Source organism: Dendropsophus ebraccatus, chromosome 1, assembly GCF_027789765.1.
Source record: "Dendropsophus ebraccatus isolate aDenEbr1 chromosome 1, aDenEbr1.pat, whole genome shotgun sequence".
NCBI classification, from domain to species: domain Eukaryota; kingdom Metazoa; phylum Chordata; class Amphibia; order Anura; family Hylidae; genus Dendropsophus; species Dendropsophus ebraccatus.
Genome location: NC_091454.1, coordinates 91637932 through 91656648, shown reverse-complemented (window position 1 = coordinate 91656648; position 18717 = coordinate 91637932). Strand labels below are relative to the sequence as shown.

Sequence of the window (18717 nt, the reverse complement as noted above, 5' to 3'; positions counted from 1 at the left end):
TTGGTTTAAGAGTAACTTGGTTTAAGAGCTCACAGTTTTTCAAATTTGTGACTTGGTTTAAGAGCATTGCTTTGGTGTAAGCGCTCCCTGTACTGGGTGGGAGCGTGAGTGGGAGAGAGGCATGGCCTGCATAGTGGGGTCTACAGCCCTGTACTCTGACCCAGGACGTCTCCCCCACTTCAGGCTGGGGCTTATATCAGGGGACAGGACTGTGGAGGTAATCTCTTCATAGTTGTAACCCCTTTCTCCCCAGACAGAGAGTGCTGCATTATGTGCTCACTTGTACTCTGCTGATTCCTGCTTCCTGCAGTCTCTGTTCGCCCTTGTGTTTCCCTTCCTCTCCATTACTGTACAGTAACTTATAATATCACATATCCTGCTGTTTCTGAATGTTTGTTTTATTAGTTTTACATGTTCAGAATAATAAATCTTCATTTTGGGGGCGTGGAACCAATTGTCTTCATTTCTATAATTTCTTATGGGAAAATTTTGTTTTGGTTTAAGAGTGGATTTGGATTACAAGCACGGTCCCGGAATGAATTATGCTCTTAATCCAAGGCACCACTGTACTTTGAAAAGATGGTGTGATTTCCTGTCCTGGCATTCATGTGGATGTTGCTTTGACACCGTATTAATTAAACATTGATGCACATAAGATACACCCATGGCACCTTTAATATCTCTTTAGTGCTGTTAATAGATTGTAATATTTAGTCTGCCAAAATCTGACACTTTGGAGGATAATTTTGTAGCAGTTATCAGTATGGTTTTCAAAACCATGTCACCAGGTTGTATATTTTTGAGTGTGTGTTCAATGAGTTTTGAACAGACTACTAAGATTCATAATAGGCTTGTTTAAGGCTGTGTTAAAAGGATTGTCTGGGATAAGATTACATTTAGCTATGCTGCGGTGATGTTAGTTCTTGCCTGTCCTATTCCACTACTGCTGCTGGGTTACAGGCTGCCTGCTGTCTGTTGCTTTCAGCAATCTCAAAACATTGTGTCAGCGCAATTCCCTCTGGAAATGGAAGCTCAGCATAACCAGTATAGAGCCTTTGCTGAGCTTCCATTCCAGGTGGTACTGGTGCATTGTCACCAGATGTTTTGAAATCGCAGAGAGCTGGGGGCCTGGAACCCGCTGGTGACCGTAGAAAAGGGACAGGTAAGTATATATCACTAACATTTCCCAGGCAGCATAGTTAAATGTAAGTTTATCTTGGACAACCCCCTTAAGTTATACAAAATTTCAGTAGGACTGTTTTGAGGGTCTTTCCTCCCTTTGTGACACACTCGTGATTGATTTATATTGTTTCCATTTGCAGTTCCTTACTTTGGAGAATTCCTTTGAAGGAAAGGACCAAGTGTGCAGTCGAACATTGCATTACCTGGTGCAACAGATGGAAGCAGGACAGACATCTGACCTGCTTTCCCTGCAGTGTCTGGAAATGTTATTGTACCGTATACATGTGAACCTGCTCACTGGAAGACTGCAGAATGCTCTTGCTATTTTACAGGTAATGACAGACATAGGACCTCATGTTTTAAGATCCTTGCCAGGTCTCTGCAGTCATGTGCCATTTATGGTATATCATTCCTGTAAAAGGACATAGAGAACAGAAATTCGGAAAGGGGGGGATCGGAGCCAGATAGGTTATTTAGACACTTTACAAAGTTATATAACCTTGTAATGTGTGTTAAATAAGCTTAAAAAAAACGCCCGAGTTGCCCTCTAATGTAATAAAGACAACGATCAGCCGAAGAAATGATCATCAGCTGGTCGTTTAACTTGCTTAAAAATCATTGGCCGTGCATCACGTGTTGTGTTGCACGGCCAACAGATGATGACAGTGTAAATTTAACCCCTAGACAACTTAGGACGTACCAATACGTCCTGGAAGTCTGTGCCCAGACAAACAGGGATGTACCGGTACGTCCTGAGCTATGAAGCGCTTCATAGCAGGTGGGGGCCGGCTGCAATCAGCAGCTGGCACCTCACCGTTAATGACAAGCTGCAGCTTTAAGTGTGACAGGAGTTAAAACGGACCGCTGGAGGTCTCTCACCTGCCTCAGTGCGGTCCGATCGGCGCTCTGGTCACTGAGCCTGCACAGGCAAGCTCAATCAGCAGAGCGCCGATAACACTGATCAATGCTATGCATATGACATAGCAATGATCAGTGTAAAAATCAAAGTAGTGTATGTACAAGTCCACCAAAGGGACTTTAAAATGTGTAAGCGTCATTGCGAACGGTGAACGGTGTACACGAAAAGAGGGAAAAATGTGCGCGGATTGCATTATATATATATAAAAAAAGTGATCAAAACGTCAGATCTTCACAAATATGGTATTAATAAAAACTAGAGATCATGGCGGAAAAAATTAAACCCCATACAGCCTCAGGTGAAAAAATAAAGTGCTATAAGCGTCACAATAGGCCTATTTTATTAATAATTAATTGCCAAAAAAAAGGATTTCATAAAAAAAATAAATAACATTAGAGAATCGGTGTAACCTGCATATGGTTGTGTTCGGACTGACCTATAGAATAATAGTATCATGTCGCTTTTACCATATAGTGCATTACGTAGACACAGGAACCCCCCAAACGTTACCATATTGCATTCTTTTTTACGATTTCACCTATTTATATCTTCATAAATAATATATTTGGGATTCCATCATACATGTTATGGTAGAATGAAAGACGCCATTACAAAGTACAACTATTCCTGTAAAAAAACAAGCCCTAACATGGCATTGTAGATAGAACCTCTTAGAAGGGGAGGAGGAAAAAGCGAAAGCGCAAAGAACAAAATTTGCGCGGTCCACTGGGTCATTTAGGGCCTGGTCCTCAAAGGATTAATAAAGATCATGCTTGCCTATTGCTCTGGTGACGTTTCTGGCCCTGTCTCAGTCATTTACTGGTAAAGACGGGACAGCGATGCGGCCAGTAATTGGCTGAGTGGCATGTCACAGAAGAAACAGGGCCAGAGAACGTTGAACAGAGAACTCAGGCAAAAGGCTGCAAGACACCAGGGGAGAATAGGAAAGTGTAAACTTTAATATTTTAAATATTTTACTACTGCAATCACTGCAGAATGAGGACCTGCATCACCCACTGTATAAAGACAGTGGGCGGTTGTCAATGGATAAAAAATATACTGATGCAAAATACTGACACTTGAATCAACCCTTAACAGGGTTATCACATGGTACATACTTATCACCAATGTATAGGATAGTGGAGATTCAACCACAGGGACTTTGACTAATCATAAGAAACCTGTGTTCACCATTTAAAGGACAAGTGCCATGAAAAACTTTTTCCCAGTAATTGAAGCACATTACAAAGTTATATAACTCTGTAATTTGCTTCAATCACCTATCTGCCTCCCTTCCCTGTCTTTTCCCCCCTCCACCCCCCACCAGGAAGTGTCCTAACTCACACAGACCTGATTACTGTCGTCACCGTCACCAAGCTCTTCTCTCAGCTCCTTCTCCTGTTACACTAGCCTCCCCCCTCCCCTGCCTTGTCAGGTGACAGGCTTGCTCAGCTCCCATTGGCAGAACAACTGCAAGCCATCACTTGTCACATCTCACTTGCTTATCTTCCCTCAGACTGACTCCGGCACATAGGCAGCTCCCCCCCTCCCCTCATACCCTCTCTCCTGCTGCCTGGACTCAGTGAAGGAGTCATGTCACTAGAGAAGATAAGCTGAGCAAGCAGAGTCACCTGACAAGGAGGGGAGGGGGGGCTGCTGTAACAGGACCTAGAGCAGCCCTCCTGCTGATGACTCATCCTCACAAGAAGGAGCTGCCTGGTGACGGCAGTAATCAGGTCTGTGTGAGTTTAGTGCAGGGGGGTGGAGGGGGGAAAAGACAGGGAAGGGAGGCAGATAGGTGATTGAAGCACATTACAGAGTTATATAACTTTGTAATGTGCTTCAATTACTGGGAAAAAGTTTTTTATGGCACTTGTCCTTTAAGTGGAGCAGTGGTCAAGCATATTCTCTGCCAGTCTTATTCTGTCTGTATGGGGCAGATAAAGAGAGACTAGTGCTGTATCAGTTCCATAAAGTTTAAAAGAGCAGCAGTGGGCATACTCAACCGCCATGTAAAGGGTCCACCGCCAGGACCCCTAGCAATCAGACAACTATCGTATGGGTAGGGGATAAATATTGGGGCAACCCCTTTACTGTGATACCAAAACATGCTGCTGTTAGTAAAGGGTAAAGGGTGCAGGGTGCACTTTGACAGTAAGCAGCTTATATCAGTAGGCTCTCTTGGGACGTTATGGATGAAGAGCCGCCTTGTCTTTTGAGACCATGGCCCCGATTTATCAAACTATAAAAATTGACACTGATATAAGCTGCCCATAGCAACCAGTCACGTCTGCTTTTGGCTCTAGTAAAAGGAAAGCTGAGCTGTGATTGGCTGCTCTGGGCAGCTTGCACTAGTTTCTATTTTTACACAGTTTGATAAATCTGGGCCTATGTTTATTTTAGTGAAAAATATTTTAATATTAACCCAGAATAAAAGTAAAGGGGTATTGCAGGTAGTATTTCTCATGAATAATTCTACTCAGGCTGGTGTAAAAAAATAAAATAAATCAAAAGGCCTATTTTCTCTTTCCCGGGCACTATTTTGACAAAGCCTGGTCCCAATGCGTAGCACTTCCTAGTGTTTGTGTCTGCCAAAGGAAATTCCGCTCAGCCAATCACTGGCCGCAACATTGCCCCTCCTCAGTCGGTTACCGGCCAATTCCTTGTGCTGACACAAACTGCAGGAAGTGAGCGGGTTTAATAAAAACAACATAAGAGAGTCGTATGAGGAGAATGTTTGTTTAGTTCCTCCTCCGAGCATACATATTTATGAATAAAAACTTCCGGAATACCCCTTTTTTAAAATGTGCGTAAAGCAGTGTTTTCTTTTCATATGCTTAGCTGTCTTTTTCCCTATAAACCTGTAAAAAGACATTATATGACTTTACATGATATTATATAATGTGTGCAGAGACCATTTTAGTAGTGGAATGTCCATACCCTTTAACTTAAACCTTTTTTTTTTTTGTTTGTTTTAATGTGATTTACAGAATGCTTTAAAGTCCCCCTGTGAGAAGAGCCTAGCAGATCACCTCACTCCCAAGGATCGCTGCTTAGCATGGCTTTCTTACATTCACCTTACGGAGTTCAGTAGTCTGCCTACTCATTTCTATGACCCAACTGTTACAAACCCCTCAAGAATAGTTAACAAGGAGCCGTTTCTAATACCTTGGCTGAATCCCCAAAGTGTAACGACTGATCCTGTCATGCTGCTTGCACTATTTGAAGGTGTGTCTCATGGTTGTTGGTTCGCTTGCATCCTTTAATCTATTTTTTTTTGTTGCTTTGCTGACATTGTTTAGGGTACTGTTGCTAGATCATTACTTACGCTTTGCCTTCTGTCATTTGGCAGGGAAGTGACATAATACGGTGTCCCTCTGCTTTCACGAAAACATATGACCTGCAGTGGGTGGCTGGAGGGCTACTGCAGTTGTTGGATTCAATATAGCATTTTTTCTGAGATCATGGGAGAAGCCATAGTAATTCCCCGTCTGCTATATATTAGTTATTCTATACAGTGTACACTGCTTTTGTTTTTTTTTTTCTTGTTTGCAATTTACTCTGACCAAATACCGTATATTTAGTCATCTTAGTTTGAGGCTGGCGATTCACAGTCACATGACCAGGAAGCACCGTGTCACAATGTCTGTTGCAAGACCCCTTTACCCATACAAGTTAATGGGGTCACGTTGTGGCCAAAAGGTGTCTTCAACCACAACCGCAAATCCACCCTCCAACTCGATCCCGTTCACTTTTGTTAGTGCAGAAGTCTTGTGACAGGCAGTGCTACATGGCAGTTCCTGGTTGTACAACTGGGAATTGCTGTGTTACCCTGGCCTAACTATGTACAGCATTTATTTATGGTATATAATGATTGTATTTAACACTGTTGTTTTGCAAAATGGGAAAAGAAGTGTGGCTGTCTCTTACTAAGTGTTTCCTAAATCACTAAGGGTATATATTTTAATGCAGCAGAAAAATAACAAAAACATGTCATTTTATAACACAGCATACATCTGTAAAAGCAACTACATTTCTCAATGGTAATCTATGTGGCCGTATTTATGCTGTTTTTTTATTTTCGATAGCTGCTGTATTTTCTTGCTCTGATGAAAACTTGAATGAGGAGGAAAGAATAGAAGTTTGTCTACCACTTTATCAAAATATGATCTCACTCCATCTTATGATTGACAGGTAAGAACATAAAGATGTGTTAACCACTAGGAATTTGTATGTAAGCTATGGAGACTTACTTGATGGTTTTGCTTCTCTTTTAAAGGCATTTTGCTGCAGTGAATCTTTGTAAGCAGTTGCTGAAGGATTCCAGTGGGAACTGCGATCTATTAGAATCTTTATGCTCCGTATATATGAAGCAAGGACAGACAGAAAATGCTGTGGATGTCTGGATCTCTGCTTTCAAAAATAATCCAGGGAATGCACAAATCCTCTATAAAGCCTGCAAGTTCCTTGTACAGCAGGTAGGTAGTGTCCTCAATATGCATAGAAAGTTATCAAAAGCAGATGAATAGCTGCCAGTGGTATATTGGTCTGGTCAAACAAAAACAGTGATGTGCTGCACTGCCACTTCACCCACTATTAGGTTCAGTTCCTTTACAGGCCAAAATGTTAAACTAATTTCCTGTTCCCTGCTATATGAAGTACTCATCGTGCCTCCATAGCATTTAGTACACCAACATGGCCCAAAATACCAAACTTCTGAAACCATCTTGGGCTGAAATCTAAATCGCTAATTCCTTCGCGAGGTCGTAGAAACAGTACTTTATCTTAATCAGGCCTACAGATTTGAGTGCATTAGTAGCATGCTTGCCTGACCACCGCTCCATTCAACTGGAAACTCGTAGGTAATGAGTGTTGGTAAAAAGACAACACAGAAAGAATACAAAAATAAATTGCAATATTGAGCTAAAAATTATTTTGGCAGCAAAGTTGACTTATAAACTTTTCTCTTTCCAGAACCATTTAGATTCTGTGTCGTCTTTAATGGAAGCATTTGTTACTTCGTTCTTTACCAATTCTGATGAAAAAAATACTCCAGCAGATATTTTGAGGTAAAAGACTTTTACATTTTTAAAGATTTACAAAACATACTAGAACTTTGAGTATGATATGTTGCCTATAATTTTGTGTTCAGCTTTATCAGGTTCCTTTAGTTCAGTAGTGAGTATCCTGTGGCTGCAGGTTCCCCACCACTGTTTTAGTGAGTGTAACAAAATAACTAAGTGAGATGGAAATTTTACACATAATATTTCTCAATCCTACCTGCTTGTATCTTTGATTGTAACAGTTGCCAATTGCTTACTGAAGTTGTTCATATTACAAAAAGCATAATGTAAAGAATGAAGGTAAGAAACATGCCTTCATCCTCAGTTCCTCGTGCCCTATGGGAACATAACAGCAGGTTAGAGACTAATTATTCCTAGAGAGAGAGAGAGAAAAAATGTAGAAAACTAATAGAAAACTAAGTATTCACATTACAGGAGCTGCACGATTATTGCTTTCCTACATGTGAGGCCTTAAAGGAGAAGTCTGGCAAAAATTTTTATTAAAGTATTGTATTCCCCCCCAAAAGTTATACAAATCCCCAATATACACTTATTACAAGAAATGCTTATAAAGTGACATCACCATGTTATCCAGGAAGTGACATCACCATGTTATCCAGGAAGTGAAGCCTTGATACAGTAGTAAGTGCAGGGAAAAAAGCACTTTATAAGCATTTTCCATAATAAGTGCATATTGGTGATTTGTATAACTTTTGGGGGGCAATACTATACTTTAATAAAAAATTTCGCTGTACTCTATTCTAATCAACCGTAGATGTGAAATAAAAGTTTACAATTTACAGTCATTGTTTTTTTTTTTTTTTTTAGTTATCATGCCACTTGTATCCAGGTCCAGTCTCCTGAAGGCAACTGTTTAGTCTTGTGCAGTTTGAAAGAAAAGACTAAACACTTTGAGCTGTGACACTGTACTGGCCCAGACTTTCTGCACTTGGTCTTTTTTTTTTTTTTTGTAAACCAGATTTTGAAAGTTATAATGACAAACCGCTCCGTCCCCTGTATGACGCGGCTCCCTTAGAATGAATGGAGCTGCGTCATACAGGGGAGGGAATTCCCTCCCACTGGGGGCGGCCCGGCAGGCCTCCAGTGCTTGAGCACCGGCCGTTTCCGGTGCATAGAATGGCGCTGTGCACGGGAACCGGGCCAGGGTCCGAAAAACGGACCGCGGCATCAGCTTCCCCGTGAGGGTGCCGTTCGATCCGTGGGTTCAGATTAAAGAGGATGTACCTGGTGGTACATCCTCTTTAAAGATGGAATATCAGGAAATTTCCTTTGCTTCAAAGTTGTGAATCTAGTAAGATTTGCTGTTTTTATAAAAAATTTGTTTAGTTTAAGTGTCTCAAGTGTGACTATAAATGGTATGTTGCCTTTATTTTTAGATACCTCTTGAATTTCTCAGTGCCACTTGATTTCATAGCACCAGCATTAAAGAATGATGGACCTCTTAACATTTCAGATATGCAAAAACCATACCTCTGGCTTGTCTACTGGTAAGCAGGACTGCAGTTTTAGTACACATTAGTTTCGTTTGCCGAACGTAAGGGTTCTAGATATGCATTATTATTCATGATGATCAACTTTCTTTATTCAGTAAAACATAAATTCCAGTACTATCAGTACATTCGCTTTAAGTTTTGCACATGAATAGAACTGCACTGGCACAGGGAAGCCGGTGCCGCAGTCTTCCTTTTGAGCTGCTCCCTGGTTAAAAAAAAGGACAGTGTCATCGGCTTCCCCGTGCTGGCGTCTTTCTATTTATGTGCAAAACTTAAAGCGAATGTACTGAGGGTACATTGGCTTTAAAATAAAACAGACTTTTTTATTTTCTCCCTTGAACAAACTATGTCATGTTATATCTGTTCTCTATAACCTGATAGCTTGTGGAAATCCGTCCATGCCACCAGAGAAGAGGCAGTGGATGCATATGAAGCAGCATTAGGGGCTGTGATGCAGCAGGACATACTTCAGCAGCTTTGGATGGAGTAAGTGTCCACAATGTTTGTATGTGCTAGTGGTCATATTTACATGTTTCTTAATAATTACTGGCCCTTTTCTTTTCAGTTATCTTATCTTTACTAACAGCAAAATAATGGGATGCAGCAATAAAGTTCAAGATAGTAAGCATTTTGCAGATTTAGTTAACAGATGCCTAATGACTGTTCCCACACGGCAGCCCACTCCTTTTAGCACAGCTGAATACTGGACCAACTATGAGTTCCACAATTCGGTAAGGTGTCAATGATGGCTAGATATAAGTGTTAATGCATTACAAATATCATTGATTGTTTAAAGTGTAGCTGTCATTTCAAACCACTTTGTAGAAATCAATAAAACAAGCGATTATAAGAAACTCTGTAATATATTTTATTAGGCAAATGAGCTTTCTTCTGTACTTGCAAAACTGTTTTACTCCTCCCCTCTTACTTACTCTTGCTCATTACTAGGGAAAAATCTTATCTGAGCAGAGTAGAAAGGTTTTCACCAGCGATAAAATTTAGTTTACACTGCCTATACAAGTATGAAGTTTTGACCCATTAAAAATATTATTGGTTGCACATCTCCCTCTATTATAGTGAGCTGACAGCTGATTGCAACAAAGGGCTGCAACAATAATCCATTGCTCATTAGTGCAGCCCTGTCTACATGGTTGTCGAGACTGCAATTCTGTGAATGAGAGCCTATTTGTAAGGTCAGAGGTAATTTACTTTGTTGTGTCTGGCTATATAATAGGGTCTTACTGCTTCACAGTCATAGACATTAGCTTCACAGTCATAGACATTACTGCTTTGTTTGCTACTACAACATCAGGGTTTATTAGAGAATTGTAATTTACTTCTGTTAAAAAAATGTCAAGTCTTTAAGAACTTATCAGCTGCTGTATGTCCTGCAGGAAGTGGTATTCGTTCCAGTCTGGAGAACATGCAGCAGAGAGCATTGTGCAGACTGGAGAGAATACACCGCTTCCTGCCGAACATACAGCAGCTGATAAGTACTGGCAGACTTGAATGTTACTGGAAGTAAATTACAAATCTCTGGCAGTTTCTGGCACCAGTTGATTTGAAAGAAGAAATATTTTGATGAACTACCCCTTTTAGGAACGCTGACACAAAGATGGAACCTGGGGGGAACGGGGTAACAAGGAAAGAAATGGCAAAGAAAAATGCCATATACTAATGGCCAGAAATAGTGCTTCTTAGTACATACAGAAGACAGCTTTTTCTGAAAGGTTACCTGAAGTGACAGCTACACTTAGAGCAAATGATAATTCATGTTAAAATCATTATATATGCATATGTGTTGAGGCATAACTGAGCTTTTAGTAAGACTTTTCTCGTTATCTGTGATTCACATTTCCAGGTCATATACTTCTATTTGAGCTGTACACCACAAAGTCAGCATTCCAAGATACTGGAACGCTTTTCTTCCATGATGCCTATGAATCTTGGACTTGCGCTCAGGTGGGAACATTATGCCGTCACACTGACAATATCTTTGGTATGCCCGAGTTCATCCGAACCCGAACTTTTGGCATTTGATTAGCGGTGGCTGCTGAACTTGGATAAAGCCCTAAGGCTATGTGGAAAACATGGATATAGTCATTGGCTGTATCCATGTTTTCCAGACAACCTTAGAGCTTTATCCAACTTTAGCAGCCCCAGCTAATCAAATACCGAACGATCGGGTTCGGATCGACTCGAGCATGCTCGAGGTTTGCTCATCTGTAATGAAAATCCAAAAGTACAGAAATATTCAGCAGTGTGAAACTATAAGCACAGAGAATGATCAGCCAGATTTGGGCACCCCACCAGTTAGGTATTGACAGTCTATCCTTATGACAGGCCATTCAGTGTCCTGAAGAACCGTTTTCAACACATTGCTTAAATCCTTTTTTCCTGACACCGGGGAGGAGGTGGCTGAGGGAAACAACGTCCACTCACCTCCCCGGCTCCAGCGGCGGGATCTGAGCGGACTTGAAACGGATCCCGCCTCCGTCACTGACTGGCTGAGCAGACCTGAGACGTCACGTCTCGGGACCCGCCGCTGGAACCGGGGAGGTGAGTGGACGTAGTTTCCCTCAGCCACCTACTCCCGGTGTCAGGAAAAAAAAATGTCCCTCCGCCGGACTACCCCTTTAAAGATGGGCACTTCACATTGACAAAGTCTATGGTGTTAGACCACCACTGATTTCCAGAGCAAGAGGATGTATCGAAAAAGCTTAATGTGTCATGAGAAAATGACCTATTGTTTACAGGGGCATTCACATGTAGAGGATCCGCAGCAGATTTGATGCTACAGATATCAATGTAACGGAACACGGCATCAAATCTGCTGGGGATCCGGTACGTGTAAACGCACCCTAAATTGTGTTTTTATGTTAAACTTATTTTTTAAGAATTTTTGGTAATGTTCTAGGTTTCTATTTTTCTATCTATATTATAAAATAATCCTGAAATCTTGCATTTTTTATTCTCACCACTGGGTCTAAAACTATACTGAGATTTACTCTTGTATCTGTTGGCATAAGAGGAGGCTGCTTTAAAGTAATTTGTAAAGAATTACAGCCACGTGAGACACCAGTAGAGGAGACAATAGCAGCTCCATGTGAAATGACCTTTTTAAAGCTCAGACTATGCTCAGTAATGTTTCACATTCATCTAAAAGGGACAAACTTTGTCTGTGTCTGAGACTTGCTGTAAAGCATGTCATTAAATGCTGTTAAAACAGCCCAGGCAAGATGGCAGCCCCCAATAACGGTGTACAAAAAAATAAATAAAAACAATTACATTCAGAAAACAGAAACAGATTAGAAAAAAAGAACAAGCTCTAGTATGTGACTCTAATCAGTAAAAGAAATTCTAGGCAACACAAATGACCTTAAAGGCAATTGTAAAACGTATCAACATGGGGCTCAGTTTTACTAAAACTAGCAAATAGGTTATATAATGGTCTTTGAAATTCTGTGACGTTTTGTGCACACCAATTTGACACCCTAGCAATGATGTTAGGAGAAGAGATACTTTGCATATTTTTCCCCAGACGTCATTGCATGGCGTATAAGACTTCCTAAACCAGTTTGTCTCCACAAGACACATTAGCTCCTCACACTGTATATGGAGACATCCCATTGATGATGGAAATTGTAATACACAGTTGTCAATTTGTTCCTACAATTCCAAGAGGAATGGAAGAGTAGTGTTCAGTGCAGGTGCCAAGAACAAATACTTCATTATTATAATAATGGATCATATATTGTGTCAAAATCTTGTATTTCTCTTAAAGTAACCCAAAGCTTTTTGGAACCAGAGGTACACTTCAGTAGGTAAATTCCCAAAGCGTAGAGAGAACTAGGAATAGCCGCAGGCTAGTGCAATGAGCAGTGCTACCTTCATAAGTACTGTGTAGAGCAGCAGAAAGCGCTTTATCGTCAAGCAACACAATAGAATATCTTTCTTTCCTCAACTCATGCTTAATAGAGATGAGCATGCTCGAGTCCATCCGAACCCGAACGTTTGGCATTTGATTAGCTGGGGCTGCTGAAGTTGGATAAAGCTCTAAGGTTGTCTGGAAAACATGGATACAGCCAATGACTATATCCATGTTTTCCACATAGCCTTAGGGCTTTATCCAAGTTCAGCAGCCACCGCTAATCAAATGCCGAACGCTCAGGTTTGGATGGACTCGAGCATGCTCCAGGTTCTCTAACATTTGCAGATTCAGCTCTCTGCATTCTGTCTTCTGGTAAGAGGACAAATGACAATTTCCGCATTAAAGCACCCATTTCCTGTGTAAAACAGTGTCTTCACGTTTTCAGTAACAATATACAATGGTTATTACAATGTTTATTTACAGGGTACTTAAACAAGAATTGGATGACAACAATATACAAATTGTGAAAATGCAATCCAAGATGTTTACATATAACTTCCCAATGTGCCTGACCGTCTGGAAAATGTAATGTACTCTATATTTAAGCTTTTTTCATTCTCATGTAATATGCAGGTAAAGCTGAATTATATAAAAAAAAATCCTACCACTGATGAGATTTTTCTATGTTTCTACAGTTTATTTACAGCGGTACAAAAGTTGAGATGGGTATTGTAACCTTTAGGCCCAAGTCACACTTTAGTGTTTTGGTCAGTACTGTGTATCTGTATTTGTAAAGCAAAACCAGAATAAGAACCTACAGGGGAAAAAGGTTAGAGATTTCCCCTTATTCCATGATTAAGTAACAAACAAAAAAACTGCCGCTTTTTTTTTTTAATGATGCTACCCCTGTCCTCTTGTGTGTGATGCTACAACTCTGCTATATTCACATCAGTTTGTGTGCAGTACTGCAGCTCAGTTATACTAAAGGATAGGAATTGTATGTTTCTGGAAGAAAGCAGCTATGTATTTTCCAATCCTGCTTAATCTTTTTAAGGCCTGTCTCATAGTTTTTGGCTTACAAACCTTGATGCAAAATGCTAGCTAAATTACTTAAAGGGGTTGGCCACTTTATAGTAAAATAGGTCAGTACAAAGTATTAGTAAGTGTACTCACTGTATATACTCACAGCAGCTTCCTGTGTACCTCATAGAGCTAAAATCAGACTCCCTTCCTCCAGCCAGGGCTGCCCTGCTCTGTTTTGTTTCTGTCCATAAAATGGCTGACATGGAGGAGCATGTGACCATGCCCTGTCCCCTGTGTCCTCCATAGACATATACAGGCTCAGTGGTGGACACAGGGGGGTGGGGCATGGTCACATGCTCCTCCATGTAAGCAATCTTATGGTCCAAAACACCACAGAGCAGGGCAGCCCAGTCTGGAGGTGGGGAGTCTGATGTTAGTTCTATGAGGTACACAGGGAGCTGCTGTCGGTATATACAGTGAGTACACTTACTAATACTGTACACTGAACTATTTTACTATAAAGTGGCCAACCCCTTTAAGTGTGGTACTTTTTATTCCTTTTTGTGAAGGTTACTTTTCATTTTATGATGTTGCTGAACACGTTTGTTTGAGGAGCTAGTAACGTATTATTCTGTGTTTTGCCTTTTAGAGCCATTGCTGTGGAAACTTTCCTGAAGGGACATAAGGAGGTGAGATTAGATTTTTATTATTCAGTGGGAATGTAACCTTATAGTGGATCCATTTTGTACTTTTCAAAGTGTATAAAAATTGGATGCCATGACAATGATTTAAGCAAAACCTAGGTTAAATTTTTAACTTTCTCACTGTATTCTGGGGTGGTGGAAAATATTTGACTTGTCTGAATTTTTATTTGTCTAATCTTACTCAACAGTATCTTGTCTTACAGGTGCAGCACTTGTATCAACGGGCCCTGCAGAAGTTGCCTCTGTGTGCTGAGCTCTGGAAAGATGTAATGTTTTCTTCTGTTTCCCTGATTGGGTTTTCTTAGCTTTATTTTTGTTTGCCATAACTATAGTTAGGTGTTCAAGACACAGGCCTTACCATGCTGTGCTTCCCCATCTTTTGCAGCAACTCTTGTTTGAAGCATCTGGAGGAGGTAAAACTGATAACCTGAAAAAACTAGTTTCCAAGTGCCAAGAGGTTGGAGTCAGCCTAGATGAGCTCTTAAATTTAAACACAGAAAGCAAGAATCACTGAACACTGGTTGCAGTCAGGCCAAAGTCTTATTCTAAATTGCCAAAATGGTCATGAATAGTTTGATTCAGATTAGGCTGTGAAAATCAGACCTACTCTGAGTCAACCATGCTTTCTGTATCTGCATACAGTACATTTACTGCCCACCTTAAACTGGAGACATGAATCCAAACTCAGGCCTGCTACATGGCCCCACAAGATACTCTATACATCATGGACGTAAGTATAGTTCATCTAAGTGACTGCTGTTTTATTGTTTGTCTGTTTTATGTGTTTATTTTTCTCCCCCTTCCCTCTTCATTTTTTTTTTTAAATTCCCATTTCTTGTGATGTTTCTAACTTGTTTGACTCTCTAACTGATGCCTGAGAGACCCTATATCTGAGATAGCTTTGGGGACTGGCAATTACTATCCAAAAACCATCCGTCTCTCATTCTAAATCTTTAATGGGATTGTCCAAGCAAAATAAAAATGGCCCCATATAAAATAACAAGCTACACTCACCTGTTCCAGTGTCCCGCAGTTGCTTTGCCAATGCTCCCCATCCTGGCTGGTCTTTTCTATACCCTGGCTCCTGTGAAGTCTTATTGCCACAGGAACTGCTCGCTCAGCCAATCAGTGGCTGCTGCAGTGTCCCACCTTAGTCCCTCATTGGCTGAGCAGGTAATTGGTATGGTGGTGTCACATGAACCAAAAGATAGAGAAGACCAGCGTGGATGGGGAGCAGTGGTATGTGGAGCTGTGGAGGACTGCGACGGGTAAAAGTAGCTTGTTAATTTTACACATCCCCCCTGCTGTCCTGCACTTTTTATTTTGCCTGGACAACCCCTTTAACTAATTTGGTCATTATTTTAATGTAATGGTGGGAGGTTTCAGGGAATTTAAGTTAATGCTAGAAGCAGCAGCAGGTCTTTGGCCAGGTAGAGGCCATCAGTCTGCTAAGTGCACTTGAGAGACTTTTTTTTTTTTATTATTTTTTTTTTCATTTCCATATTTTGCATTTTGGACTTTAAAGCCGAGACTGTTAAACTTGAAGACAAACAATACTAAATGCAAAATGCCAGTGCATCAGAGCTGAAGAGTGGTCAATTATGTGCAATTTTTCTTTGTGAAGAAGTTTAATTTATAATAAAAGTTTAACAGTTTAAAGTAAAATATATAATGGAAAAAATGTTTTGTATTATGGTACTACCTTGCGTAGTATTCAAATGTTTATGCAAACCAATTTTATTAAATTTTTTTAATAAAATCTCAAGTGTGGATTTATTTCGATTCTATTATCTGTTCTATTATCCATTGTGCGGCCATTGGCCACTCCATGGCGGTGTGCCTTTACCTGATAAGATGATTGTGATAGAGTACCCCTTGCCCCATCCATAGTGAATAGGGGCAGAACTGAAGCGCCAGGTGCAAGGAAAACAAATACCTTTTCTGCCCCCGGATAACCCTCTTTGAACGCTTTAGATAGACATAATTCTTTTATTTTAATACTTCATATCTGTTTTTATAGATAAAAGACTTGCTTGTCAAATTAATATTAATTTTAATACATTGATTTAAAGGGGTTATCCAAGAAGAGAAAATAATTTCTAATATAAAAAAAAATCTCAGGTTTTGTGTGCTATAACAACTTGCCACTATTCACATCAGTGGAATTAAGCTGCAGTATCACACACAACCTTAAGACAGGTGTGGTTCTGTTTTTCTGTTCCTAGATAACCCCTATAAAGAGAATCAGTATTTCATGCTGTAGACACCATTACATAGTATAAGTGTTGGTGGTGGATAATAAAAAGGAAATATGTTAAGCAACCAAGTGTCAAGGGAGCATAGCTGAGCTTATCAATTGCCATATTCTGGCATGCCTCCTCACTTGCCCACAGCTCCCAGCCCTTCCTTGATTGACAAAGAGTCCTTTAAAATAGTCAAGGAACTGGAAGGTGAGGGTAAGTGATAAGGCTTGCCAAGCTGTGCCCCTTAAATAGCTTTGCCCCACCTCCTTGATACTTGGTTGAAATAAAAGGGAATTTTAAAAGTCCGGCTGCCACTATCAGCTTCAGAATTTTTTATTTATTTACCCTAACAGCTATCCAACAGTGTCTACAGGTCTTAGCATTAATTACAGCTGAAAGATTCACTAACTTTGGTTGATGGAAAAGCTCTTACAACTGAGAATGTGATTTCTATTGACCCTTTATAGTATTTCCTGTTAAAGGGTTACTCTGGATCAAAAAATAAAATAAAATCGATGTGTCAGAAAGTTACACATATTATTGCATTCACACATCTATTACAAATCTGTATAAGTGATTGCAGTACTAGAGCAAAAGGATACATTTATTAGGGAAAACTACAGTTGAAGGGAGGCTCTGAGTACCCTGTTAGTTCATCTCTATCCTGGATACACGATAAAAATGGTTTAATATGAAGGCCTACAGGTGGGCCAAAGAATGTCCTGCACATATTATTTTATTGTTTGTATTATTATTAGGGGAGACCAACTGTTGTATGCAGTGGTCCCCCAGATCATTACACCAGTAGATCGGCCTAGGTGGCAGCCAGTTTGTCAAAACTGCTTCTTTCAGACCAATGTGCCCCCCTTTCCGAGTCTGTCAACTGGGTATAACATAGTGCATCACAGAGGCATGTCTAGCAGTGGGCGATCTCTTACCAAGTAGTACACTACCCAGAAGTAGCCTTTAAGAGTTTGTTTTCTTAATGCAGCTGGGGAAATCTTTTCATGTCCTCTTTTGGGAAGACCCACTGTGTACCACTTCTGTAATAATTGTCACATTTTGCAACAATCCGGCATTTGAAATAAATCCTAGCTGCGTCACCCAATAGTGGTGAGCGAAATATACTGGTCAGAATACGTGGAACAAATTATATAATTTTACATAATCATGTATAAAATCTAACTTTTATTAATATGCATTAAAAGTGTCATTTAAAAGAGAAAACTACACAAAAAACAAAGGCACTTCACAACAAATGCTCGAGTGTTCAGCCTCCGATTGTCCAGCTCCAACCGTGCAAAATAGATATAAGAAACAGGCAGTCAAATCAAAATAAAGTATGTTTCTACGCTTCACCCAGATGTCATTCCAGGAAGTGGTGGTCAACAATAGAGAATTGTGATATAATAAGCAGGATATAATATGTCTGTTCCCTACTTCCGGTGCCTGTGGAGATGGCAGCTGCTTGAAAGAGCTATTCCGTCCTCTGCTCATATAACAGCTCCCCGCTCTAATACCTGTCAGCTCCAGACTCCAGTCTCTGAATCCTCTTAGCTTGGGGAAGCTGGAGACACAGTTAACCACCGTGGGGAACAAGTTATTCACACCCCACACCTTCATTCTCTTCCACCTAATAATCCTGTCACAGGGAACTCCTAACATGGCACCAATGTGCAGCTCAGCTGCTGAGGCAGCACATTAGGGGACACTTTCCTCACACAATACAGCACCAGAGTGCACAAGAGGAGACTATTACAGTGCTTCTCAATTCCAGTCCTCACCAATCGGTCATGTTTTAAGGATATATATATATTCCATACAAAGAACAGCTGTGATAATACCTGATGCACTGACTATAATGATATCACCTGTGAAATATTAAGGAAATCCTCAAAACATGACCTGTTGGTGAGGCCTGAGGACTGGAATTGAGAAGCACTGCTATATTATACCAGGACTAAATATGTCCTTTAAGTCACTGGCAGTTCAAGTAGCCAAAATGATATTAAATGATATGAAAGCCTCCCTTGATGCCACTATAACATCCTCCCTGGCAGCTATACAGGGAGAAATAGGTAAATATACTTCACAATACACAGAGCTTGAGGAAAGAGTTAACCTGTTAGAAGAAGAGATTCACTTCACAAAAGCTAAACTACAGCATAATATGCGTGTTACATCTTCATTGCAAACTA

At 40.4% G+C, this 18717-nt stretch overlaps 1 protein-coding gene across 2 annotated transcripts in view; it reads left to right on the top strand.

Annotated features, from left to right (window-relative positions):
• Positions 1 to 16035, top strand: part of ZFC3H1 (zinc finger C3H1-type containing) — a 76417-nt gene extending 60382 nt beyond the window's left edge. For both annotated transcript variants that reach the window (XM_069975254.1, XM_069975245.1), the window contains exons 23-35: positions 1323 to 1514; positions 5092 to 5329; positions 6190 to 6295; positions 6381 to 6579; positions 7076 to 7170; positions 8562 to 8672; positions 9060 to 9164; positions 9244 to 9409; positions 10540 to 10640; positions 13033 to 13134; positions 14222 to 14261; positions 14480 to 14542; positions 14662 to 16035. In XM_069975254.1, coding sequence (XP_069831355.1) covers positions 1323 to 1514; positions 5092 to 5329; positions 6190 to 6295; positions 6381 to 6579; positions 7076 to 7170; positions 8562 to 8672; positions 9060 to 9164; positions 9244 to 9409; positions 10540 to 10640; positions 13033 to 13134; positions 14222 to 14261; positions 14480 to 14542; positions 14662 to 14790 — 1647 coding nt within the window. In that variant the 3' untranslated portion in view covers positions 14791 to 16035. The remainder of the gene's footprint in view (positions 1 to 1322; positions 1515 to 5091; positions 5330 to 6189; positions 6296 to 6380; positions 6580 to 7075; positions 7171 to 8561; positions 8673 to 9059; positions 9165 to 9243; positions 9410 to 10539; positions 10641 to 13032; positions 13135 to 14221; positions 14262 to 14479; positions 14543 to 14661) is intronic.
• Positions 16036 to 18717: the final 2682 nt, after the last annotated feature.